Genomic DNA, 26,210 nt, shown 5'->3' on the forward strand with positions numbered 1-26,210 from the left:
AGATTAGTTAAAACAAATGCACCCAATCCTATGTGCATGGGACACATTCATGGTCCCCTAACCTGATTCCATATGTGAGCAAACAAGATACATAAATCCGAGTAGCTTGGCCGTTCATGTAAACAAGTCAGAACCTTATCATTCCTCTCTGCACTGACTCCAATGCATCAAAAATGTAGGAGCAGGTTATACAGGGCACCCTACATTAACTGAAACACAACAACAAATTTCCAAAATGTAGGATTCAGCATCAAAAAAAAAAAAAAAAAAAAAAGACGGGTGGCGAAATCCCCACATATATTGTGGAACTCAGTGCAGTCTGTGTCTCCTCTGTGCAGTCTTGAATCATGCATAATGCAACACCGCAACTGCTAACAGCAGGCGCGCACCAGATAATTTACACTTGTTTTTATGGACACGAGGAACTGATCTTTGAAGCTGTCCCTAATGAGATTCCGCTTGGCCCTAACAGCATCCTGAGAGAGTGTTCCGGTTTTCTACTTGGCATCCGGTGCATATTTATAATGCAGAATACAGGCTCATTTAAATTGCGCATGTGGATTTTGGTGTCTTCCCTATTTGAAAGAAAGATTTTCATACACTAAGGAGCACTGACTCTTCAATTACTAAACCATACTTTGCCTAAACAATGTCACTGCCAGCCCTATAGATACTTATCAAAGAGGCAGGTCCATCAAAGAGCTTCTACCTGCAGGGCAAAAGCTCCACCAACTCTAACCCTGCACTCAAGTCCAGAGACTAAATTAGGTCTTCAGCCAAAGGGCATCTCCAGAAAGTCTAATTATACAACACCTTCCTTAGTAGGCACAGCCACGGGGAAAGTTGGGGAGAAAACCTGAAGTCAGTCATCTAAATTAAAAACTTCCTGCCCCAAAAGCGTTTGCAATGAAGACTTCTCTTTCTTATCTCCCCCTTTGAATTCCTGCTCCATGTAAAATTCTTTCTTAAGCCTGGCAGTTTATAGCAGGATTTTTTTTCTGATCATTTGGTTTTCAAAGGGCTTATAGTTTAGTCACCTATAATTCGAACTCCATTACATACTTACTTTGAATTTCCTTTGTTTTACCTTTACATTAATTTTTAAAGATTTTCAATTGCTATAACACCAATATTGTTATGATGGTATTATCTGTATTTAACCCAAATCACAGATTTCTGTCAAAATAGTTGTTCCATAAGAACAGTAAGAGCTTAGTAGTTTTTAAAAAATTATAAAGTTGTTAAAAATCAGAGTACAGAATAAAAATTGGTTTGCCTTATGCAAATTGCATGATTCCATGATGACAGACGACCCTTTTTCATGGTCTTCATTTCAAGTAAACTCCACATATTAGGGCCAGTTGTCAGTCAGACTCCTGGTAGGTGTGCTGAAATGTATCTTAATTAATTTCACGCTTCTAACCAATAATCATTGACTCCAAATAGGATCAATAAATGAGCATTTTACAAGGCGTTAAAACAATATACTTTCTAATGCCTCAGTTCTTAGGACAGAGAACAATATAGGAAATCCAAATCTTTAGGGTCAAATTGAAAGTGAAACTTTGATATTTTTCCTATGTTAGAAATGAGAGTTTACTACTGCCCAAGTAAGAGTCAACGGAAGGTGGAAGAGGCGACAGCGTTAGCGTACGAGTATCAGAAATACTCACTCTGAGCTTCATCCAGCTCCATCCTGAAAGAAACACGGGAGACTTATATAAGTGACCCTTTTTAAAGCCAAGTGTATCGTCAAGTCTAAATGCGTGCTCTCAAAATGAATGGGTGACTACAAGGGAGCACAAACTGCTCAAGGAAGCACATATTAATCCCTTGAATTCTTGCAAACTCTGCTTTATTTCATTCATTCAACAGGTATTTGTACAGTGTCCAGAATGTGCTTAGCACTGTGAGAGGTGTTGTGGATACACACAGAAAAAAATAAATAAAAATAAAAAGACAGGGTCGCTGCCTTCTCAGAGCTTACAGCCCAGCGGAAGACAAACCTTTTGCAAACAATTAGAAGGTATATTTATCATAAGTGCGACCAGGGGAAAGCGGCAGTCATAAATACTCTGAATATGTATAAGGGGACACTTTATACACCCAGAGAGAGGGGTAGGGGTTCACTAAAGAAGTGACAAAAATAGAGGTAGAAAATAGTGTTTAGGGAAGAAGAATTGCAACATCCATCAGGGACTCAAAGTTTAGGGCAGCGGATCAGCCTGTTGCTCTCCCGCCCTTCTCAGTACCTCTCCTCTTGAAAAAATAAAAAATATAGGAGGCGTGCCTAGAAAGCTGGACTTATAATGCATCTTTCCTTCAATGTCAGCACCGAATCCAGACGGTTTTGAAGACCTTGGGAAAAATCGGTGGCTAGATCACCAAAGTTGGCACTAACTGTTGCCAAATGTCTGGCTGGCACCAATGTACGGACTAAATTGGCCATAAAAACCTCACTGTAGTCTTGCTCCTCTCAAAGGAAATCATTTTGCGATCAACAATGAGGCTTACCCAGAGGCCAGTCTTAGGGGGAGGCCTTGAATTTTGAGCTTAACTCAATTGCACGGTGTAGGGCAAGAGTTTCGTGTTTCAGATGTGCAGTCAAGTAATCTGATCCCATCGGAGGTTTAATGGCTTCTAAAAAATCCAAAGTGTTAAATCCTTTTCCCAGCCTCCCCCCACAGAGCAATCAGAGGGTGTTTTTCTCCAACTCCCTCTCTCCTCCTTTCTGTCTCTTATTCCCATACTCAAGCAGCTAATAAGTCACTAATTTAATGAATTTAATACTCATTTATTAATCTTAAAATTCGATTATAATCTGTGTTCTATTAATAAAAGAGTGCCCCTGTACCTATTCTGCCCTCCTTGAAAAACACCGAGAGAGAAGAAATAAAAGGATAATGAAAGTGGAATATTTGGAAATGGTGCTTAATTTCAGGAACGACATTACTACCGTGAATCCCTATAAACCTGCGAAGAACATTTGCGCCCAAGCAAATTCCAGGACTCCATTAAAAGACACTTCACTGAGAGTTACTGTGTCCCAAGCAGCATGCAGGGAGCTGAGATAAGTGTTTATTAAGTCTGGGCTCCCGCCTATCTGTAGGTTAACAGAGACTCAACCCCTCTTTCCCGGTGTGAGAATCCCGGGGGAGAGACAACACAACCTCAAAAACTTTTTGACAACAATAAAGTAGACGCACCAAACTTAACAGCACGAGAAAAGTTATGGTGACGACAGACCATATGCCACCATTAAAACTGCTGACGCTCAAGTGTTAATGTTTTAGAAGCAATAATGATAAATAGTATTATTAACAACAATAGCCACATACCCTGAGCATTTAGATGCTACGCTAAGCGCCTTACCAAGCACTAAGCATCATCTAGGATAACACCCACTGTTGATCCCCACTGTAAAGATATGACACCAGTAGTAGTTCTGGACATACTTTGTTGTTTTTTTTTTTTAACTTCTGAAATGAGATCATATTTTTAAATATTTTTAATTGTGCCCAGATTCCTCCTTAGCAACAATCACTGCACTCTCAAACTCCTCACTCTAAAATACAGGCATTCATTCTTCCCCCATCTCTTTCTCTCTCCCTCTCTCTCTCTGGCTCTCTCTCTCTCATGTTCTTTTGTTTACTGCTTTATTAAGATATTAAGCCCAGCAGTGGCTCCTGCAGCCTGTGCTACAGCACCTCGCAAAACAGCGCTGTCTGTTTATAACGTGACACAACCCTCCCTGCAGAGTGTGAGACCATGACTAAAATCCACTAATGGCTAGAAAGCTCGTTTTAATTCTACACTTGACAAAATAAACACCTCATAAAGGCAGGTAAGCAGAAGCTACTTTTCACTCTGGACTGCTTTGTCTTAATAACCTTTGAAAAGGAGGAACCAGCTGAAGGAAGGGAAGAGGGCCTCGCACACACAAAACACAATTAAGGCATAAAGAGATTGGGATAAAAGCAAAAACCCCTACATAAAGTTAAATTATTTTTTTTCCTCCAACGGGGATGGGGGGGTCCCTGTCACTTATACAGACCATCGCTGAACTGCAAAGGTTCTTTCGGTGCAAATCCTGGCTGCATTAGCAGGATCTAACTGAGCCTGTCTGAGAAAGCAGGGCACTTGATTTCCCTAAAACCAGTTCCCAAAAGGGCTCATTTTTTCCCTCTCTTTTGTCCACAGAAAATGAAGCTCCACTTACATGCTGGAGGGAATATTTCAAAACATTCCCTTTTTTCTCAAAGTGCAGAATTTATGGTAACAGATAATTAACAACAAATGACAAACAATCTGAGCAGTAAAGGTCCCAGTTTGGTTGCCAAGATGATGGTATCAAATTCCAAGATAAACAGTGGAGCGTGCCGACAGTGCCGACAGCCATTAACATCGTGGTGGGGTCGAGATGGGAAGATGCAAAACAGACAGGCCATCCACCACGGAGGGGTACAATGTGGAGCAAACCTCCCATGGGGTTACTATTTCCTTTCTGAATTCTCAGGAGGGTCGGTTGCAAACCTGGGTAGAACAGAACTCATACTACTGTACCAAACATGATACCCAAGCCTTTACATGTATTTCACATGGGGAAAGCATTAGATTCTTCTTTGAACTGCACTATGGAAGAATTAGGAATTAATATCCTTTAGGAGTTAACACCTCCTTCCTTGTCTGTTTGTTCTTCCCAAAGACTCACACCCTCTCCATTCTTCTTTTCTCTAAGTTTGTCCAGTCCAAATAGGTTTCAATGCTACCAGCTGTGCCCAAAATGTGAGGGTTAAGAACAAAGTGAAAACAAGTTAACCTGTGAAAGTCAGAATTTGAGCACAACATATGGTAAGTCTCCTAGATACTAACAGATGGCGAACCTTGGGAAATCACAACTTCAGATATTCTTACATTTCTCAAAAGCCAGTTCATAGTTCACTATTTGTCACATGGATTTTTTAAAAATATTGAAATATAAAACTAAAGTTTTGAATTACTTAAAAAATTGTTTCTTCCCAGAGATCAAAACAGGTCAAAATATCAAAAACTGCTATCCTGAGCCTTTCAAATGCCACAGGCATTGGTGTGTTGAGTCAGCATGTTTACCCCAGAAAGCCAAGGTGCAATTTTGTCTCATCTCCCTGTTGATTGAAGACTAGAGATGCTGACATGATCCTGGTGCTAAAGTCAAGCCCAAGGCCAGGGACATCATAATTGCCAAAGAAGCATTATGGTCTCACAAATATATCTGCTATATATTCCTTTCGCTCGCTCTCTCCCCCTTCCTTCACAAATACCTCCATTTCTCCTCTTCTTAATACAAAATTCATTCCCTTATTATATCCCCTGCCATGTGCCTTAGTCTGTTTGAGCAACTATAACAAAATGCCATAACCTGGGTAGTTCATAAATATCAGAAATTTATTTCTCGCAATTCGGAGCCTGGGAACTCCAAGATCAAGGCAGACTGAATGTCTGATGAGAGCCTACTTCCTGGTGCGTAGATGGCCATCTTTTCACTATAACCTCATATAGAAGAAGGCCCAGGGGCTTCTCTGGGCCCTCTTTTATAAAGGGCATTTATGAAAACTTCACCCTTATAAGCTAATCACTTCTCAAAGACCCCACCTCCGAACACCATCACCTTGGGAGTCAGGATTTCAACATAAGGATTTTGGATGGACACAAACATTCAGTCTGTAGCAGTACCCAAGCAGGACCAGTACATAAAAGCTGTATCATTTTAATATATAGAATATATTAACAAAAGGTGATAAGAGCAATGAGTATGATTTTTGTTATTAAAAAATATCTAATACAGTTTAATAGGTTTCTGTGGTTATCTTCGAAGTCTTAAGGCAAAGCAAAATGAAAGAAAATGGAGAAAAATTTTCTCAAACTCAAGACTTAAACAGAGCTGGTAAAATATCTACGTCATAGCAAAAGGCTAAATCTTACAGGAAATTAGAGAAACATGCTGAGGTTGCTTAGCTGGTGGGAGACTTAATTTTTTCTTGATTTCAGTTTCAAGTCTTTGTTCAAAACATATTTTAAACTAAGTGTACAATATGTAAAAGGTTTGAAACTTGGTCTGTAGCCCAAATACCTAAAACCAAATACCACAAGTAAGCCACTTTTCTTAGCCAATCAGTATAAATGCCAAAAAAGCACACAGCAAGATGGGAAAAGATATTTTTCCAATCCAAGAATTTCAAATCTTTGAGCTAAAAGGTTTCAGAGACTGTCTGTACAATGAAATAAATGGGTTTGAGTAGAGTCCGTGTTATGGTGTGGAGTCCTGCATTCTTTTGAGAAAGTCACTACCAATGAGGAACGTCAATAACGGTGTCATTTTCCCTTAGAATTTGAAAGCTCATTACCATCAAGTGCTAAAAATTTATCTCTTTGCTGTATTAAATGGTGATGCTAGTTTTCTTTTTCTTTTTGTTTTTTTTAACTAGTTTCAACGGTTTTAATGCTTAATACAAACTCGCACAAAAATATACACCAACTAGAAGGGCTTATATTCTTTTTTTTTAAATTATTTTTTCTTTCTCTTACCAACTTGTGATTTGATAGAGGGGTTTGTATTCTTGATTTATGGTAAAGAGGAAAAAATGAAAAGTCTGCAAAACTGCATTTTCTTATTTGCATATATTTTACCCTTCTGAAGGGACAGAAATTGAAGAAAATAAAATCTTCAAAGCAAAACAGAACAGAAATATGCAGACCCAAACACTGCAAGAGCCAATAAATTCAACAGAATTTCCTCTTTGCAGAGTTAGTGTTTCCACATAGACAAAGCCTCCAAGTGTACTTTTTACATTAAAAAAAAAAAAAAAAAAGGCAGACTAACACGGAGGTCTGCAAAAGTATGGCAGTTTTGTCCATGCTGATATTAAAATAGTAGCCTAGCTATGTCAGGATAGCTACTTAAACATCTAGTTTCCAATATGCTGTGAAAGTCAAAAAGGGAAAAAGACACGGGTAGGAGAGAGCTAAGGAAATATTGAAAAGGAAGAAAAACAAGCTGTTGAATAGATCTTCCAAGACTCGGTAAGCTTTTTCCCCTTCTTGGAAACAGTTCAGAACTACCTAGAGTTTGCTGTTTGTTATACAAGACAAGATGTAGCTGATTGAGCAGCATTAGCTTTGTTTTTACATCTTAAAATCTCATCTTTATAAATTCTAAAATCTCAGAATTAAAATTGAATATGTCACAAATATAAACTACCTATTGCATGACTTCCTGTTTAGTTTGCTTTGCCATTTGTATAATTATATCAAAACATCTCCATGAAAGAAGCTTTAAAAAAACCCAAACTATATTTAGAGGAGGAGACAGATTCAATTCACGAGGAGATGTAATCTGATGGCTCCTAGTTTCAGGGTATGTCTATCCATTGACTGTGGCTACACTTTCTCTATGAATCTTTCTTTATTCCTATAAATGTAGGTAATTTTCAGAACTTGAAATCTAGATGTAATATAGTAGATAGGATCTATTTGTCAAAATTCTTACCCTCTCAGAGAGTCAAGTAGCCAACAAACAAACAAACAAACAAAAAATACTGCCTAGTTACACAACATACAGCTAGGGTTCTAAGAACAAATCCATATGGACAAAAGAAAATCTAATTTTAGATTGCTTTTTGAATGCTCGAATGCAAACAATGAAATCTACAGAATAAGAAAAAAGTCTGCTCTAAAATGAAGCCCAACTGTCACGGACCACAAGACGGGTACCCTCAGGGAGTGTATAGGAAAAAGAACTTATTTTTAAAAAGAAATGAGAGAAGAAAAGAAAAATATGCTGTGTTTATATATAAAGTGCAAACTAAAAGGGCCATTCAGCATTTCTAAGATGAATGTGAGATTGAAAACATTAAAAAAAAATGATGGCCATGCTAATGTGCAAGCCAGTGATAAATTTGTAATGAGAATGAGAAAGTGGCTAACCAAGAGAGAAGTACATGCTTAGAATTTTTTTTTTTTTTCAAACAACAAATGCAGCCCAACTCTGTAGCAAAGGCTAAATTTCTACCTTGTTAAGACAGTTCCATTTTACAGAGCCCCAGACATCCACTCCTTCATGGGTATGACTCTTCCCCTGTGTGAAAGTCAGGGGTCATTTCTCTTCTCCCACCACCGTATCCCCATGATGCCCCCATATCCCCATGATGTCTTACCATTATATTCTTTCTCTATGGAATATCACTGATGCTATGGGATTTGTGTTCTTAATTTTAAACAGACAAAAAAAAAAAAAAAAAAAAGGTAAGAAATCAGAGAAATCCCAGACTGCCGGAATGAGAAGGGATGATGGTATAGGCCATCAAGTGTAATAGCTGGTAAGGAAAAGAACCTAAAATTCAGAGGCCCAACTTGTTAACAACCATAGCACTAATTAGTGACCACGACAGGACAAGAATGCAGGTTCCCTGAAACACTTGCAAGTAGTCTACGACAGTAAGCTGTTTTTTACTGATACTGTATACTCTCTTGGCTTCCAACGATAGATTTGAAGGTACAGTCATGTGCTGCATAAAGATGCTTTGGTCAGTGATGGACCACATATATGAAGGTGGTCTCATAGATTATAACCGATTTGAAAAATTACTACAGTGATGCTGTAGCTGTTGTAATGTCATTTCAGCATAACGCACTATTCACGTTTGTGGCAATGGTGGTTAAAACAAACCTACTGCTCTGCCAGTCATATAAAAGTATAACACATATAATTATGTACAGTACATAATACTTGATAATAAAAGACTATGTTACTGGTTTATATATTTACTATACTATAAATTGTTATTTTAGAGTGTACTTCTTCTGGTTAGTTAACTGTAAAACAGCCTCATGCGAGTCCTTCAGGAGGTATTCCAGAAGAAGTTGTTGTCATCATAGGGGATGACAGCTCCATGTGTGTTATTAGTTCTGAATTCCTACCAGCGGGACAGGATATGGATGATATTGTGGACCATCATAAGGGATCTTGATGATCCTGTGTAGGCCTAGGCTAGCTAATGTGTGTATTTGTGTCTTAGTTTTTAACAAAAAAGTTTAAAAATTAAAAAAAAAAATTTAAACTAGACAAAAGCTTATAGAATAAGGATATAAAGAAAATATTTTTGTACAGCTGTACAATGTATTTGTGTTTTAAGCTGTGTTATTAGAAGAGAGCCAAAAAGTTTAAAAAAATTAAAAAATGTATAAAGTAAAAAAGTTACAGTAAGCTAAGGTTAATTTATTATTAAAGAATGGAAAATATTTTTTACAAATTTAGGGTAGCGCAAGTGCACAGTATTTACAAAGTCTACAGTAGTGTATGGTAATGTCCCAGGCCTTTGCATTCACGCACTACTCACTCACTCACTGAGAGCAACTTCCACTTCCAGTTTTACAAGCCCCATTCATGCTCAGTGCTCTATACAGTGTCCCATTTTTCATGTTTTATACCATATTTTTACTGTACCTGTTCTATGTTTAGATATGTTTAGATACACAAATGCTTAGCATTGTGTTACAATTGCCTACAGTATTCAGTACAGTAACATGCTGTACAGGTTTGCTTCTAGGCTATACCACATAGCCTAGGTATGTAATAGGCCATACCATTTAGGTTTCGGTAAGTAACACTTTATGATTCTCACACAAGGACAAAATCACCTAATTATGAATTTCTCAGGTTGTATCCCCATCATCAAGGGAGGCATGACTGTACTTATTTAAAAATTTCCTTTCAGTTACAAGCCTATGAAGTAGATGACAATGTTCTCATCTTCCCGCACATGAGAAAGTTGAATTATATGGAACCAACAAACAACATTTGGCCTATTCCTTGATTATAACATAAAATAGAAGAAGGTGCCATGCAAGGCCCAAAGAAAAAAAGATTTATATCAGATCAAGGCCATTGCAGCAAATCTTACAGACAAAACAGACGGACTTGAAGACAAATTACACTTTTATCATTCTTTGAAAAAAAAGGTTTTAACATAAAAGTGTTTAACAGCCATTATAAAAATAATTCAAATTATACAAAAGCATAAGAAATAAAAAGTGAAAGGTCCTTCGCCAACATTCTCTTCCTCAAATTCATTGCCAAATTTATTCTCTAAATGATCACCAGTAATGTTGGTATTTATCCTTCCACACACTTTTATATAGTTATTTAACCAGGTGGCACCTTTCTATAATACTCTTCTATAACTTTGTTTTTGCACTTTGTTTTGCACCTAACACAGACCTAAAACAAACATTTACTTCCCACCACATTCTTGAAATGGGTAAGAATTATACCTAAGATCAGATAAGCAAAATCCTACAAGAATTTGGCATGCAATGATTACCCAGATACCCTAAAAACTACAGATTATTTTTGATTAGCAATGCCCAAGCAACACTAATAGATGCTATACAATGCAACAATATAACAATAAAACAAGTTGTACTTGTCAGGTTTTATACAGCCAAGCAGTTTAGAAATGAAGATGTTCATTTATCTCATGCTCACCAGCTAGTAGACAAAATCATAAATATTATCTCAGCATCTATTTATCAAGTGCTATCTTTCAGGCACTATATGTCATATACATCATCTCATTTAATGCTCACAACCATCTTAAAGGGTCATTAAATCCATTTTACAGATGAGAAGACTGAGAGGTTCAGCAATTTTTCCATCATCACCCAGCCAAACCTGTAACTGGCAGGATTAGCATTTGTTTACAGATCTCTGATTTCAGACCACATTCTCAGCTACCATGTGTATACTGCCCTTATTCCTCAACCCAAGCTGTGCCCTTTGCACTCAATTCTGGTTACTTATACTTAACTCTCAATGCTTCTGTTTTAAACACAGAGGTGGGAAGTCTAAGAAATTGGCAGGGGTGCAGGGACCTAGGTCCAGCCCAAGTGGAGGAAGGTCACTATGATGCCGTGGAGAAAACCGGGAAGCCCAGGGCTCACAAGATTCCTTCCCCTCTTGGGATTGCCACTCCCATGGAGTCACTAGAGGTAGACGAGACATTCCTAGACATTTTAGGATCTTGACAGGCACTAAATCGGGGCCCCTGCCAACGCTGCCAACCAAAAGTCCCACCTAGAAAAGTTTCCATGGTGCTTTGCTGTTAATGCCTCCTGGAGGAAGACAGGACAAAACTAATCAATGACTTTATTTCCTCATTTATTTTCAAAATGAATTGAGACAGTTTAGAATTAAAAAAACAGAATCTATAAAACAATCATTAATGATAATAGCTAACATTTACTGAGTATAGATTGAATATAGACCATATACTAAGCATTCCTCTAAGAACTTCACATATAATACTGTTTCATCCTTTTATCCTCCAGAACCTTTTAAGATAGGCTCTACTTTTATCATTCACATTTTACAGATGGAAAAAGAAAACGCAGACAAATTAAGACATTTATCCGTAGTTGGTTGTACAGCTAGTCAGTGGTGCAACCAGGTTTTAAATCTGATAATCTGACTCCACTAGTGATGTTACTCTGCCTCCCTAAAACAAGAGTAAAAGAACAAATGCTATGTAAGGTTCCAGGGGTGTTAACAAGCAAAGGAACAGATAAGAAAAATGGCTAAAACTGAAAACAAAATTTGGTTTAAGCTTCCTAGTAGTCAACCCTTAAAGAAAAAGATGAGGAATTACCCCTGCAGGGTAAGCAATCATCCTGATTGGCATGGGACTGAGAGTTTTCCACAATATGGGACTTTCAGTGATAAAACTGAGACGGCTGGATACTCTACTAATGAAGTTTTATAGTCTTCTATTGGCCCTCAGATCATGAAAAACATACAAAATCTTTATGATGTTTTCAGATCTACATTGGCTCCTTCAGTACCTCCTTCCATGAACATTAAAAATGCTAAATAATTTTCTCAACATTCTGCTTGGGAAAGACGAAAGGGTTGTGGAAAAATGAAGCCCCGCTAATTGCTAAGTTTCAATCATTACATCTATTAGTATGTTCAGGAGTCTGGGTAAGAGGGGCACACAAATTCTAAGTTAAATTTGCTCTGCCAACTCCAGCTGTGCTTTAATTTTCTTTCCCAAGGTCATACAGGATTGCTTTCTTTAAAAAAAAAAAAAAAAAATCTTCCCTATGTAACAAGCAGAGATTCAAGCCAGTCATTCTTAGAGAGTTTGGTGGCAGTCTTGTCAGAACTCACAGATGAAAACTAAACGAATACCTCGTAAAGCTGGTTGAAACGTCAGGTCTGAAAATAGCAATGAGCTTCATGAAGATGGAGACTGGGTCTTATTTATTTTTGTTCCCCCAAAAGCAGCACCTTGCAAATAACTGTTATCTTAATTGCAATTTTAGTAAGTCAGAGCTGAAAAGATCCTTAACTATTATTTGGTGCAAATGTTTGCAGATGAATAAACTGAGGCTTGGAGAAGAAAAGTAAGTTGCCCAAGGTTAGTCACAAAGCTGAGCTGAGACTAGCAGAATTAAATAGGAAGTGAAGGATTCCTAACAAAGGTGAGAAAACCCCAGCTACCACCACTAGGTTGTACTAAATAAAACAAGAGATCATTAAAGAGACAACGATTAACTCCAATCCAGGTAATCTGTCACAGGTCTTCAGAGACCTGAGGTGTAAGTGAAAAACGAAAGCAAATATTTTAAGAATCCCGTGCAAAATAAATGAGCAACTATACAAGTGGAAAAGACAAAATGTCTTTAAGGGAGAGGACAAAAGCTCTGCCATGACACGTTGAAAATTTCAGAAAAGCTGAAGAAATTTTAAACTATTTTAGTTATTTTCTAACCAATTTAGGTTTCTATTTATACTAGGACAAATATTTTAACATAACAGAAATACAACATGATTGCATTCGGTCAAGATACCTGAACACCTACTATGGGCTAGTCACTGTGCTAGGTCATTGGCCCTATGAGACAATAGTGTGGTCGCTAGCAAGAAAAAGTAAGGCTAAGGAAAAGGTGAGCCAGCAGCCGTACCTGCATGCAAATATTCAAAATGTCAAGACCTGATAGAAAAATTCCAGGGAAAGTCTCCAAGCATCAATCACAATTTCTCAGCTCAATGCATCATCAAATCAACAGATTGATCAATCAATATTTCTAAGCATCTGTCACCTGCTCAGAAGCACAATCCTTGCTTTAAGAAGTAAACAATGTAGATGAAAGGATAAGATACAGATAGACAAATAGATGAAGGAAAATAATACTGGAGGTGGTATAAAGTAAATGCCAAGTAACCAGGGATGTGGTGTTGGGCGTGCACAATCATATTGAGTTGGGAAGGGACAGGTAGAAGAGGCTTCATAGAAGTGAAGGGAACTAAACTGGCTTTGAGGCATTTGATGAGCAGAGCAAAAGGTGTCACAGCTGTGAGAAACAGTGAAGGCAACCGAAACAGGATGAAAGGTCCCAAGGTGTGCTCAGGAGACAGTGAGCCAACCTGTGTGGCTAGAGCAGAGGTTCAGGTAGGAAGCCCTCACTGGTAATAAAAGTGAAAAGGCACAGTGGAACCAGCCTGTGCAAGAACCCTCTATTCCAAGGTTAGGAGTCTGGTAAAAGGGCTACACAGCTGTCTAAGTTGCCATTGCAAACCCCATTTTTCAAGCCATTTTTTTCAAAGGAGGTATAATTTGATCCTTCAGATTGGTCATGGCTAGATGTAAGCAGATCAGTTCTAAGGTTACATGATTTTTAAAATATCTCTGTGCATTCACAGTTCGCCAGTGGAATCTCATGGCCAAGAACAAGTGAGCAGATGTCTGCAGAACTGAGGACTAAACTCAAGTTCCCCAGCAAGTCATTTTCCGAGAAATCTGGACAAAACATACTTTCTTTTGCCTGATTGGAAACAGGATCCACAAAGTTCTTTGTGATTCTTTAATACAAAACGTCACACCAGCAAAACAGAGCTAAAGGTATCTTAAATCAGAGCTTATACACATTTTGTGACATATTTGACGAAAAACAAACAGAAACAGAAGAATAAAAAGAATATTTGAAATGAACACATATTTATTGTTCAGAAAAGCCATTTTAACCAAAAAGAATCTTATTCCCCTTAAAAACTTTTCCTTAAAACCATATTAACAATCCTTCATAATCATGAACATATTCTGATTTAAAGAAAGTATGAAGTTCTTAGAATGTTTTAACACTAACCATTTGCAAGGATTTTATTTTATTTTTTTCCTTTTTCTTGTTCAAGCATGCTGTTTTCGTATGGCCACTGTGCAGAAATGTCATCATAGTGGCTTTCTAGAATATACTTGCAAAGCAACATTCTAGTATTTACACTAATATCCAGGCATCAAAGGAAAGACCTTTTTGTTTAGTGAGTGTTTCTAAATTTGAGGGGGGCTTGTGTGTGTGTTTGAGGTGGGGAGGTCCTACGAATTTTTTAAATGCCCACATAAAACAACTACTATAAAAAGAGCTTATGACTTGGACATGCCCCGAGTTCAATTCTTCCAGGAGTGGTAAAACAGTCAACAGAGCCCTAACTTCCTTTCTATGTTGACTGTACAATAGTTTTCAAAGAGATTGAGTCCTACTATGAAAGACTCATGTTAGACATTGGCAGGGTCTCATAGAGAATGAGCATCAGGCCTTGAATGCATGAGGGAGATGGTGACCTTTCACCCCCTTCTGCTGAAAGCCCAGCACATCCTGTACCAGAAGACCAGAAAAAAGTTGGTGTGCAACCAGGTGCTGCAAAATCCTTGCCTCTGGGTTTCTCCCACACTTTGTTCCTTAAACGGTTTAAACCTCTACATGACTTAAATAGTATTAGGGAGTGAGAGAAAAGTACAATTCCTGGAACCAACTGTTCCACTGTCCCTTAATCCTTTGTTCCCCATATTGTTTGAGTTTTGCAGCATGCAGCACACGTTTCACTAGCAACAGGCAAGACAATGGATCTAGCAGTAGCTGGACAATTAGTCCCAATTAGGCCTATTTCCCAGCTGAATGTAAAGGGGTAGTGGGGTGAGGTGTGGGGAAAAACTACAGAAATTTTAAAGAAATATCTCAGTATGGAAGCAAGCAATACAAGGTAAAGCAAATCAAACTAAGGGTCAGGAGACTTGGCCAAAATTCACTGTGTGACATTAGGCAAGTACCTTAACCTCTCTGTTCTTTTCTGTTCTCAACTATAAAATGTAGACAACCTACCACCACCCCTCAGAGGCTCTGAAGATCTAATGTCAAATTGTAGTTGAAATTGCTCCAAAAATTTGAAATGTTACACAGATATAAGGGATTCCTCCTATGCTATATTTGAAACCACAGCTACATCTGCTTTGCAAATCATTTCCCTATTATTGTCCCTAGCAGAAGTCATTAGTGAATGCTTTTCTTTCCTATTTTATTTCCAATTTCTTTAAGTTCATGAGCGATACTTACATATGTACATGCGGTGGCTGGAATCTGCTCTGGTTGATGTTGTAGTGTGTGAACGCCTGGGTGGGGTTTGAGCTGTACTCATCCACCGTTATGGTAACTTTGCCTTGAGAAGGAATCCCATGTGCCATCCTTCCTCTCTATAGGCATGAGCAATTCACAACTTTTCAGAGCAAAAGATGGAAGCAGGCATGGTGCATTTCAGCCAACCTCTGAATCCAAGGATCTATTCATCAATACTGCTGTGCGTTTCTGGAAGAAAAAAAAATATATATATATATGTGTGTGTGTGTATGTATATAAAATGAGAACAAAGAGAAAGAGAGTGCTCTAAAAGACATTAAATTTGACATCTAGATGTGAAATTAGTTCAGGGAAAATCTGAATACGTGTTGTCATCTTGTGGATACTTCGAGCACTTCAAAGTGGACATTAAACTCTATATATCATTGCTCGGTGCGAGCAAATCATCTCAATGGAGTTCAACTAAGATTTCCTCTTTAATTATAATTATAGCACTTAATGTGAATTACGAAAGGGGCATATCCACAGTTGCCATGGTGTCTAGCTATAAATGGTTTGTGCTCGAAGTTTGTGCTCCCTGCTAATTGGAATGTTTAGTCCTTATAAAGTTGGTGTCATATAATCATTTGAAAGTTCAATGCTTAAAACAGCCATATAACACAATGACAGATATAAATTTAAAATGCTGAGCTTATAACTGATACCTGTGCATAACTATAATACACACAATACACACACATCACACATAATCTTTTCTTTCACAGCTCCCAAAATACGTAGGTATTCCATGCCTCGTATATATATGCATTCCTCTCTGGACAAGAACTTTAGGATAAGGCAAATCCTTCTTGCTAAATGTAGTGTAATTTCTTTAAATATCCCAGTCACTGAAGGGAAAGGCAAACACATCAGGCCTGGACCACCACTTTGGATGCATCCATTACCACCCCTCTTCAAGCCCCGATGGAGCCGTAAAGGAGGGCAGCCGTTACATCCGCCACCTTATTCGTGGTGCTGCATAATTCCCAGTAGTTGGTTTCATTTTTTAAAAATTTCCATTAGTTCTGATTCTTTTTATAAATGTCAATATATTATTTGCCGCACTGGGTTGAGAAATGAAGATGTCTGTTTTTATGGCAGGTGTGCAAAGACTGAGGAAAGCAAATCCTTTGCATCAAAGCTGTTACAATTGATCAGTGCCATAGAGAAGAGGGTAAGCACACTCCTTGGACAACCCCAGGGTAACCTGCACTCTTACTTGAAGTGCTCCGCATCAGAATAGGTTTGCCATGTGCATCATTAAGCTCTCAGAATCTTAAATGCTATCTCAAATAAAAATATTTAGAATAATAAGATTAGATTTAAATTTGGCATGAAACACCTTAAATATCGAGCAAAAGGCAGATGGCCTGCCATAGGCCATTTATTTTATTATTTTACAACCCCGGGCTTGTGTAGTCCTCCATATGCTAGCTGGGCTAAGAAATTCCAGAGTGTTCCACTCAAATCATTGCCTTCTTCATATTAGCAAAGCAAGCTAAACACCCACTTTGCCTGTGTCCCTAATGTACAACTGCTCTGCCAAGAGATGAATCCCTGGTGCTCTGGCATTTTAAACAAAGTGTCACTCTGGGTTCTCTTTCTTCTTCCTGACTTCATGGGAGGTATGAGTCCTTTAAGCACCAGTTGATAGACAACCGGGCCAGTAGGATTAACTAAATTAAAATCTTTCCCTGCTCCTCTGAAGTACTATATCTATAAGAACTGCTTACAAATCATAATGTAGCAGTTTTCATACCAAGTTTGCAGCTGTTTCCTTAATTTCCCCCACAATTATATTTTACTGTTATTTTGCATAACAGTAAAACACAACACCTGCTTCAAATTGCAGTCCTGTTCTAAGTACTGTAATTCTCTTTTGAGACACAAAGTACCGAGACACTACTGAAGCGCAAAACTGCATAATTGCGTGGCACTGAAAAGTAAATACAAATGAAAACATCTTCCTGTTATAGAAATGACTGTCATTAAAAAGAATGTTAGCCATCAAAGCGCAGAGGGGAAAAAAATACACATTTTCAGACTGCAAGAACTTAGTGTTTGCATAAATTAGAGAGTGGTGTAAAAATTAGTTGGCAATTCTTATGTTCCTTCTTCCATCAATGTCTATTGTGTGAAATACAGAACATTAAGAAGCAAAGGAAAACAAATTCATGTCTAGACCACTGTGACCTCTGAGTAACAATCTCTGTGCCTGGTGCCAGAAAGACTTTAAATGTTTCTAGAGTAAACTCGCTAATTAAACTAAGCAAAATGCAGGCTAAAAATAAAATATACATATGTAATATTTTAATAGCTATGTAATGACTTATGGTAGTTAGTTAGCATGATGCCCTCCTAAGTTCTCCCATTCGATGCTGAGATGAGACAGAACTTAGAAGGTGACCAATTCGAACTCCTAAATGGCACGCTCCATCTTAAAGTCATCCTTCTCTATCAGTGAACATCTATGCCTCTTTGCACCTTTGCCCCAGCAAGACAAATAGAACATCTCTTCATCAGCAAGCACAGGCCCCTGGAACTCTGAAAGGCTAAATGGGTGGCTGGCACCTCATTTGAATTTATCTTTACCATGTTCCCTTTCAAATGTTTTATCGAAACAGTGCACCTGCAGCGACTATCTTCTTTAATCTAGAATCCTTTGAAGAAAATGTCAGACTGAGACAGAGAGCTTCAAAACTTTCATAGCACCTTTACCGACAAGTCAAGAAAAGACTTATTTTTTAAAATGCTAGGTTCACCCCCAACCCACATCTCAAAATGAACATATTCTAAGAATATTAAACACAAACACGTGGAAAAGACTGGGATTTTTTTGTAAACTCTCAGAGACAGGGGACAATGGGCAAAAGCACCTCCTTTAACCTGAGAAATCTGAAGAAAGCTTGAAACAAGACAGAAAGGTACACTGCCTAAAACTATCAAGAAGCTATATGACCTCACTTTACATATTTAGACAGTAAAACCTTCCAAACGATCATTTGGTGTGTCTTACCCTCATCACACTTACATTAACTTTTTACATACAATATTTAAAGAGAGCAGTATTCTTTTTAATTTTTTTTAATTTTCATTTTATACTTCAACACACTTCTTCCACATAACAAAGGAACCCAACACAAAATGCCAAGAAACCTAAAGAAAAATCTAAAAGGAACTGACACTGCCAAACATTCATGCTGGTGCTAGTTTGATTTGCTCTTTTAAAAAAAAAAAATGTGAGCACATTTTGCATTTCCTAGACAGCAATCACTTCTGTCCCTTAAGCTGTACAACTAGCAATGTTCTTTTTCAGGAATCTAGTTGGAAAACCTTTTAAGGTCGGCTGGCACTGAAGGGATTAAAAGCTGAGGCATTAAATTAACTGTCTCCACCTCCTAGACACCAGAAGTCCAATTTACCAAAAGTTTCAAAGCAACATCTCATGACCTCTCCACCGGTGCACTGCCCGGCACAGCCTATGAGAAAGGAGCCCGCGATTTGCTCGTTTAAACAAGGATGCTCATTTTAATCGCTTGCCCCCAGAAGATCGCCCGACCGACAGTCTGGCTGGACTTTGGAACTTGCCTGCTCCAAATCCGCCAAATTGCGTTCTCTCCTCCTGCCGCACAGATCCAGTGCGTTCTCAACTCACGCCCTTACTCTTTTATGCCCACTTCCAGCTACTCATCCCTGTATCTGGGAGCGATGCTCACACGCCTTCCCGGCAGCTTCTCCGCCAGGTTTTTTGGGGGATGCTGACATAAAGTTCCACGTGCCTCGGTCCACAGAGCGCCCTCCCTCCCACTGCACTTACACCTGAACTTGTCTCCAGCACTGCGGACACCCGGCTGGCACATTCTTTGGGAGAGGGAGGGCAAGACTTTTCTTCCGCGCCTCTGGCAACTCGTGGAATCTATATAAGGTGGGGCGTGGGGGGGGGGCGCTGAATTCTCTACTTTGGATTGGTTTGTTTGTTTTAAATCTAGGGTGGGCAGTTGGGGGGATGCTTCAGCAACTACACACACACACACACACACACACACACACGCCCTGCCCTCCCAGCTCACGGCCGGCTATTCCCAGCCACCTCTCCCCCTTCCTTCCTAGAGCACCAGCTCGCCTTACTCGCTCAGTCCCCCGTTGCCACCTCCGACGCCTCCGCTGCCGCCGCTCCTGCTGGCACTGCTGGCGCTAGCGCTCGCGGCCCCGGGCTCCGCCGGACGCCTGTCTTTTTTCTCTCCTTCTCCCCTAGCCCTGGATTGATTGATGACCACCAGCGGCCAACAGCTCTGACACCACGCCATCCTCGGTCGGGCATCACAGCCCTACGTCCCCGTCGTCAGCCTCCAGGGCGCGTTGGCATCCCTGAACCCGGAGCCGCCGCCTCCTGGCTCTGCCCGGGCGCTGCCAGGCTCCTTCCCCCGAGCGGCGGAGAAAGGAAGGGAGGGAGCCAGCGAGCGTTGGAAGGGGGTGTGGAGGCCACGGGTTCCCCTCCTCTTCTGAAATCTTTTCTTTCACTTAAAGTTTTGCTTGTTTTTTCCTCCGTGACCTGTTTGTGTTTATTTGTCTGCAGCATCTCAAATCAATTACACATTTTTCATGACCCGCAATTGCACTTCATTTGGGGTGTGTTGGGGGGGGACTAGATGGGCTATAAATCAGCCCCACTGGGGCATCCTTAATTTATTTTCTTGCTGATTTCAAGCCTCCTCCCGAACCTCCAGGAAAATGCCCCTTTCACCTCCTAGGCCGCAAAACCCTGGAATTCAAAGGCTTTACAAAGATAACCTTGTTACGTGTAAATAGCAAAGAAAACTCCTGCCTCGGTAGAGAAGAAGCCAGCGGCAGCGGTTACTTTTTCTCGCTTCTCGTCCCCAGCCGCCCAGCCCCGACCTCAGCTCGGGTCGCCGGGTCGCTCCGTAGGCTGCGATCGTGGAGACCCGAGGCGGCGGCGGAGTGAGGTTGGGGCTCGGGGACAGGGTGAGAAGCAGCCCCGAGCAAGAGCGGCGCGCGCGCGGGCGGCCCCGGGGCGCAGCCGGAGCACAAAGCTGCGAGGCGCCTTCCCCCCAGTCACTGCACCTGGCCTCGGGCCGCCGCGGGAGCCCGGGGATCCGGCCAACACAATGCACCCGGGCCTAGGCCGGGGCGGCTCGAACACATAACCCCGGGACTTTCTAGTAAACAGCTCGCCGAGCCCTCGTCCCCACCCCCATCCCCGCCGCCGGGCTTTAGCCGAAGCTTCTCGCCAACACCCCCTCCTCTCCTCCTAAGAAATCCCGGCGGAGGAAGGGGCAGAAAGGTGGGGACCCCAAGAGGTCGGGGGGCTGATGGCTAGGGGGGAGGGGAGCAGAGAAGAGGGGCAAGATGGGGAGTGGGAGGAAAGACAGCTCCTAAAAACGAAATCGCTTTCGCTCAGGGGTTGAAAATAAGCCTTCCCCGGGTCCCGAATTGCCCGGGAGGCGCCCGCTCGTGCGGATGTCAGGGGCACGGGGCAGCCGCGGTCCGCAGCCTCGGAGCCCCTAGCACGCGCCTCTGACAAGGCACCTCTCACCCGGGCTCCGCTTTGTGTGTGCATTTTTTTCCCTTCCTCTCGCGCTCGGCACCGGGCTCCCGGCCGCCTCCTCCCCCTCCCCCGCCCTCCGCCTCCCTTCCCGGGGCGGATTACCTTTCCCGGGCTGCGCTCCGGGTCCCGGGGATGCCTTCAGCGCCCGGCGAGCAGGCGATCCATCGCCGAGCGGCCGGAGCCTGCTGGAGGAGCGCGGGGGGCGCGCGGGGGCGGCGAGGGGCGCGGGCGGGCCAGAACCTTCGACCCCGGAGGTCCCGCCGCGGGCTAGGGCTGGGGGCCGGGGGGCGCGGCGCGAGAGGGAAGCGGGGGGGAAAAAGGACCCGAGCAGCCTCAATCTGGGGAGAGAGCGAGCGAGGGGGCGAGGAGAGGGAGCGAGGGCGCGGCGAGCCGGAGGGAGCGCGAACGGTGCAGTGACAGGGACTGCCACTGGGGTCAAAGGAGCACAGCTCCAGGAAGCAGGGCGGCCGAGGCGCCGCTCCGTGCGCGCTCCCCGGCGGGACCCCGCGCCCCTGCACGCCCCTCCTGCAGTCCCGGCCCACTCGGACCCCCACCGGTGTCCCGAGGCCCCGGGGTTTCGAGAGGAGGAGGAAGCCGAGGGCGAGGCCGGCAGCCTGCTGGTGCTCCCGGGTCAAGCAGGCGGCAGGAAGCTGAGCTGCAAGTTCATCATCATGAGTGTGATCAGCGTAAAAAATGATAGTGGAAGGGGGCGGGCTACGGTGCCCCAGGAAAATAAGAGAGCTTCTGCCCCAAATGGGCGTCTTCTTCAAAGAGAACACCCAGGCCCCCCACCCATCGACCTGCCAGGCGCTGTCAGGAGTCCTGGCACCGTTCCAGGGCGCAGGGCTCGCTGCGGGGACAGGGGGAGCGGCTGGGACACTTCGCTCAGACCAAGGAAGGCGACCCTAGGTTCCCTCCCAACAGCTGGTTGAGGCTTTCCTGGGGGAGAACTGTGCTCTCTTTCCCCAAGCCTTTCAACGCGACACACACACACACACACACACACTCTCACCTCTTTCTCTCTGCAATGTTTTGCTGTGAAAGAAAAGGCCAACCCAGCTGATCATTTATTTCACCTCCATGAATTAAGACAGGTTCAGGATAGGAAGGTGAGGGAAGGCAAAGACTCAGATTGTTTCCATGTTTGTCTTTTGGACAAAATTTTCCCCAAAAGATAAGCACTTCAAAATATTTTAAAAATCAAAGTTAGTCCAGTTTGCTACTTTGGAAACTGGAAGAAAAGGTTTTCAGAATAGCATGCAAACAACATAAGGAAAAGAAACGCCGCTGAAATGCTAGAAGACAGAAAACTTGGTTGACGAGGTTGTCTGTGAAAGATGAGGCGGCCCTGTGATGTTATGCCATTGTCAGGGCTGAAAGATTGGGACAGCGACCAGATCCAATTCCTTTCTAGGAGTCAGACTCAAAGATCTATGCATTCTCCGAAGGGAAATCCAATGTATGTGTTTGAGAGAGAAGTGTGCTAAGTATACTATGTGACAACTGACTAGACATCCTGGCTGAAATTATATCCTCTAAAAATAAAGAGGAGTCATTTCAACCTGGTCTGTGGCCTCTGGGCTGCGACTAATTGGTTTCCAGGGCCTGGGGAGGAAAGCAGAGAGGCTGGTAGGAGCCCCTATAAAAAAAGATCAAACGAAATTCACTTGAAAATATTTCCCTTTTACAATAGCCTTTCCTGGCACTTGAATTTTAAGTAACCCATCTCTTGTACCTAGGCTGAAATGAAAGGGGAAATGGTCTTACTGATGTATTTATTTTATTGTACAGAATGCCTGGAGTGTCAGTACTTGTCAAATGTGCTGGGATCGAAAGGACAGTGCCTTTCCTTGCCCAGCACTAATCACAGCAAGTGACATTCCCGTTAAAGGATGCCAAAGATGGGTGAAGGGGCACCTTTATATTTTGTTTTCCAGCCCAGCAGTGAACAGTGACTAGAATCCTGTTTTTGAAGAAATGCTTGGTTTTGTTTTTTTGACTCTATGAGTTAGCAATTCACTCCTCTTATCTAAATGGTTTGAATTTTTAGACTGATTTGGGCTGATTGAATCAGTTAAAAAAAATATTCACCAACTAAGTAATTTCTGTGGCTTTCTTCTTTTTTAAAAAACTAACTAGTAGTCAATCAAAGCAGCCAAACTAGCTTGAACGTGATTCTGAATCTAAGTATGTGTGCACACAGACAGTAAATAATGCATTCTACTTTAGTGATACATTTTACAGGACGCTTAATGCTATAAAAAAATCAAGCGGGTGATCCTTTATAAAATTGATGAAAATTTGTATACCATTTTACTGAGTGGGGGAAAACCGAGGTAAAAAGGCTTAAAATTGTAATTTGTAGCGCAAGAAGAAGTCAACCCCTACTGTGTCTCCGTGGATAGATAAATTATCCAGTAGTGACCAAGCTATATTTGGATTATGAATTTTTATTTCCATTAGGCTACTAAAATAAAGAAGCTGGAGATATATAAGTGAATTTAAATAATAAATAAGGAATAAAAGGAACTCACCTTTCAAATAATTCTTATTACATGGATTTGAACATACTGCATTTTATTAAATCATATTTTCCACAAATACAGCTACCTACACTAAAAGCTTATTTTAAAATGATTGGATGTAAACCATGGCTGTCCTATCCACCACACCCCCATATAAGCTTTGAAATGTCAACTCATCATATGAAATTTTAAATTCTATAGGCTGGGGCTTTTTTTCCCCTGATAAGTGAGCCTCTAAGTCCACTTTTGTTGTTGTTAAATTCAAGTTTTAAGATTTACAGTGGAAAACAAAAGAAATACAAAAATCACATGCCAAGTGTATGATTGGCTTTAAAGAAACATGACAAAATTTTTTCCTTTAATGGAATGTAAAGATGGACCCTATCTCCAGTGGTTTCATTTGAAGGAACTAGTAAATATGCTTCCTGATAGTACACTGCAATACCTTTAAAAATATCTTTTTGAAATGCATTTAGGAAAGGAAATGAGAGAGAGGAGTGTGGGAGAACTTTGGGTGGAAGCTTGGAAAGTGAAGGATGCTTCCTTTGAAAGCTCAATACTTTATTTGGAGTTGTCTTTCATCTTTCTTGTATGAACAGGTTTTCTAATATTTCAGAGACATGTGCATAACTTAAAACTTGGCTCAATCCTATGGTTCTTCTTCAGAAAAGAATCCATTAAAATGACTGCATCTTGTTCAACAATTTCATTGACATTCCATATACCAATATAATTATGGGAACAAACAGGAACTATTTTACTTCATTTTTCTTTAAGTTGTCTACATTTTTTTCATTTTCCCAGCAAAGGCTAAGAAGTATATTATCAGAAATCAGAGCCTCTTAATAGAACTACTACTCCGATGCAGTTAGGAAAAAAAAAAAAAAAAAAACTGAGCCAACAAATTACTTTTTTACTCTGAATTCCCACAGTTCTTATATTTTCTTTTTTTTACTTGTTTCAGATGTTTTCATTATGACCCCTTCCCCAGAGTTGAATAACTATGTCCTGTTTTTCTTTGTGTCCCTTGTCTTCATGTTGGAAATATTTGTTAAATGGCTGAATGGATCAATACCTGAGAAAGTGAAGAAGAGAACACATCAGTGAATGAGGCAAATACACAAGGAAGGAAAATCCACACCAGATCTGCAGGAAAGGAAGTGATGTCAAGAGGCCAGCCTTGGAGGATAAGAGTGGAGGACTTCCCATGGAGTTAAAATAGTATATTTTAAAAGGTTTGCTGATATCTTTAGAAACATAAAATAATCCAAAAGACTTTTCAGAAATTAATTTTCTCATAAAGAGACTGAAGATTGTTACATACTATGTCCATGTAAAGGCAGTCTCCTTTTGAAATACGGTAGGATGCCAAAATGAAAAGAATACTGGGTAAAATTTGTGCCTTAAAATTTACAGAGATGGTGTATCAAGATGTAGTCTCAAAAGAAACTTAAGTGATTAATCTGATTCTTTGATAGATCCTTTTTGAAGTCCTCAAAATAAATATGTAAATAAGGGGTTTCTAAAAAATTGGGAGTCCTTTGTATTTAAAATTTCCTTTTAGTTAACCAATAAAAATGTCTATGGCTAAGAAAGATTCAGGAAACATTAGAACTGATGAAATTTTATTTGATAAAATAAATTTTATAATCCTTACCTTAGAAAGGCTAAATTTAACTTAGCTTTGCCTGAAGCTTAAATAGTAAGCAAGGAGGGAGTGGAATTCTTAAAATTTAGCAAAATGCTCAGTAGTTCTTACTATACTTACTAACCAGTGTCTAACACATATCAATAAATTAGAGTATTACTTATGCAACAATTAATTTTAAAAATCTGACCAAGATGCTGAGCAAGGGGGCAGAGGATTAGAGCGCTTTTAGTTTTAGTGTCCACCCTAACAGACATATGTGATCTCTGTTGTCAATTAATGCTTGCTGAGGCTTTCCCCATGTCATGGTCACAATTTTGGAAAAATGTAGAATTTAATGCTATTTGGGATAGGCTTGTTGTGGTGGCAGAGAGCTTTCTCATTTGAAGTAAAAGCCAAAATAATTTCACATGAAAGATGGGCAGTTTAGAAACCCCACAATAACCTGGTAAAGAAAAAATATGCGGCAGTTCTCAAGTTTAGTCATTCAATTGGATAATCTAGCATAAGATATGTCAATGTTTTGAGAAAGGAATATATAATGTAATTTGCCTTCTCAGCAAAAACAAATAAATGAACGGATACAATTTTTTAAAACTAAGTTTGAGAGAACAGCACAATATAAAACCTGCTTCTGACTATATTATTAATATAATAGTTGATTATAGTATTCAACAATTTTTTTAAGCTCCACTCTGTGCAGGGCACTGTTCTTAAACCATGTTGATGGTCTAAGGATACAAAAAGCAGAGATTCTTCCCTACATTATGAAGTGTATAATCTCATGGGAATGGGGCACACTGATTTAAATTATCACACCATCAAATGCAAATTACGGCTGTGAAAAGGAGAGGCATCTGATGGAGAGAAAACAAACTAGGGAGACCTTTTCTCCTCTGGGTTGCGTGAAGACTTCCCTAGTGGAAGAACAAGATATAAGGACATAGTAGAAAAAAAGAGAAGCCAGTGTGGTCAGGTACTGAGAGTG

The 26,210-nt window shown here is 40.5% G+C and overlaps 1 protein-coding gene across 7 annotated transcripts in view; it reads right to left on the reverse strand.

The window, feature by feature from the left end:
* Window positions 1-21,464, reverse strand: part of MPPED2 (metallophosphoesterase domain containing 2) — a 168,090-nt gene extending 146,626 nt beyond the window's left edge. Inside the window, exons 1-3 of one of the 7 annotated variants that reach the window (XM_069469761.1) lie at window positions 21,152-21,464; window positions 15,424-15,672; window positions 1,674-1,696 (exon numbers count right to left, since the gene is read on the reverse strand). Coding sequence is in view for 6 of the 7 variants with exons in the window: in XM_069469754.1 (XP_069325855.1) it covers window positions 15,424-15,551 (128 nt within the window). In the remaining variant the exon portion in view is untranslated. Of the gene's footprint in view, window positions 1-1,673; window positions 1,697-15,423; window positions 15,673-19,071; window positions 19,126-19,300; window positions 19,374-20,274; window positions 20,662-21,151 lie in introns of those variants that run through there. The other 6 variants (XM_069469754.1, XM_069469759.1, XM_069469755.1 and 3 more) reach the window with 6 other exon arrangements.
* Between the last annotated feature and the right edge of the window lie 4,746 nt (window positions 21,465-26,210).

The sequence above is a fragment of the Eulemur rufifrons genome, chromosome 6 (genome assembly GCF_041146395.1).
Source record: "Eulemur rufifrons isolate Redbay chromosome 6, OSU_ERuf_1, whole genome shotgun sequence".
Classification (NCBI taxonomy): domain Eukaryota; kingdom Metazoa; phylum Chordata; class Mammalia; order Primates; family Lemuridae; genus Eulemur; species Eulemur rufifrons.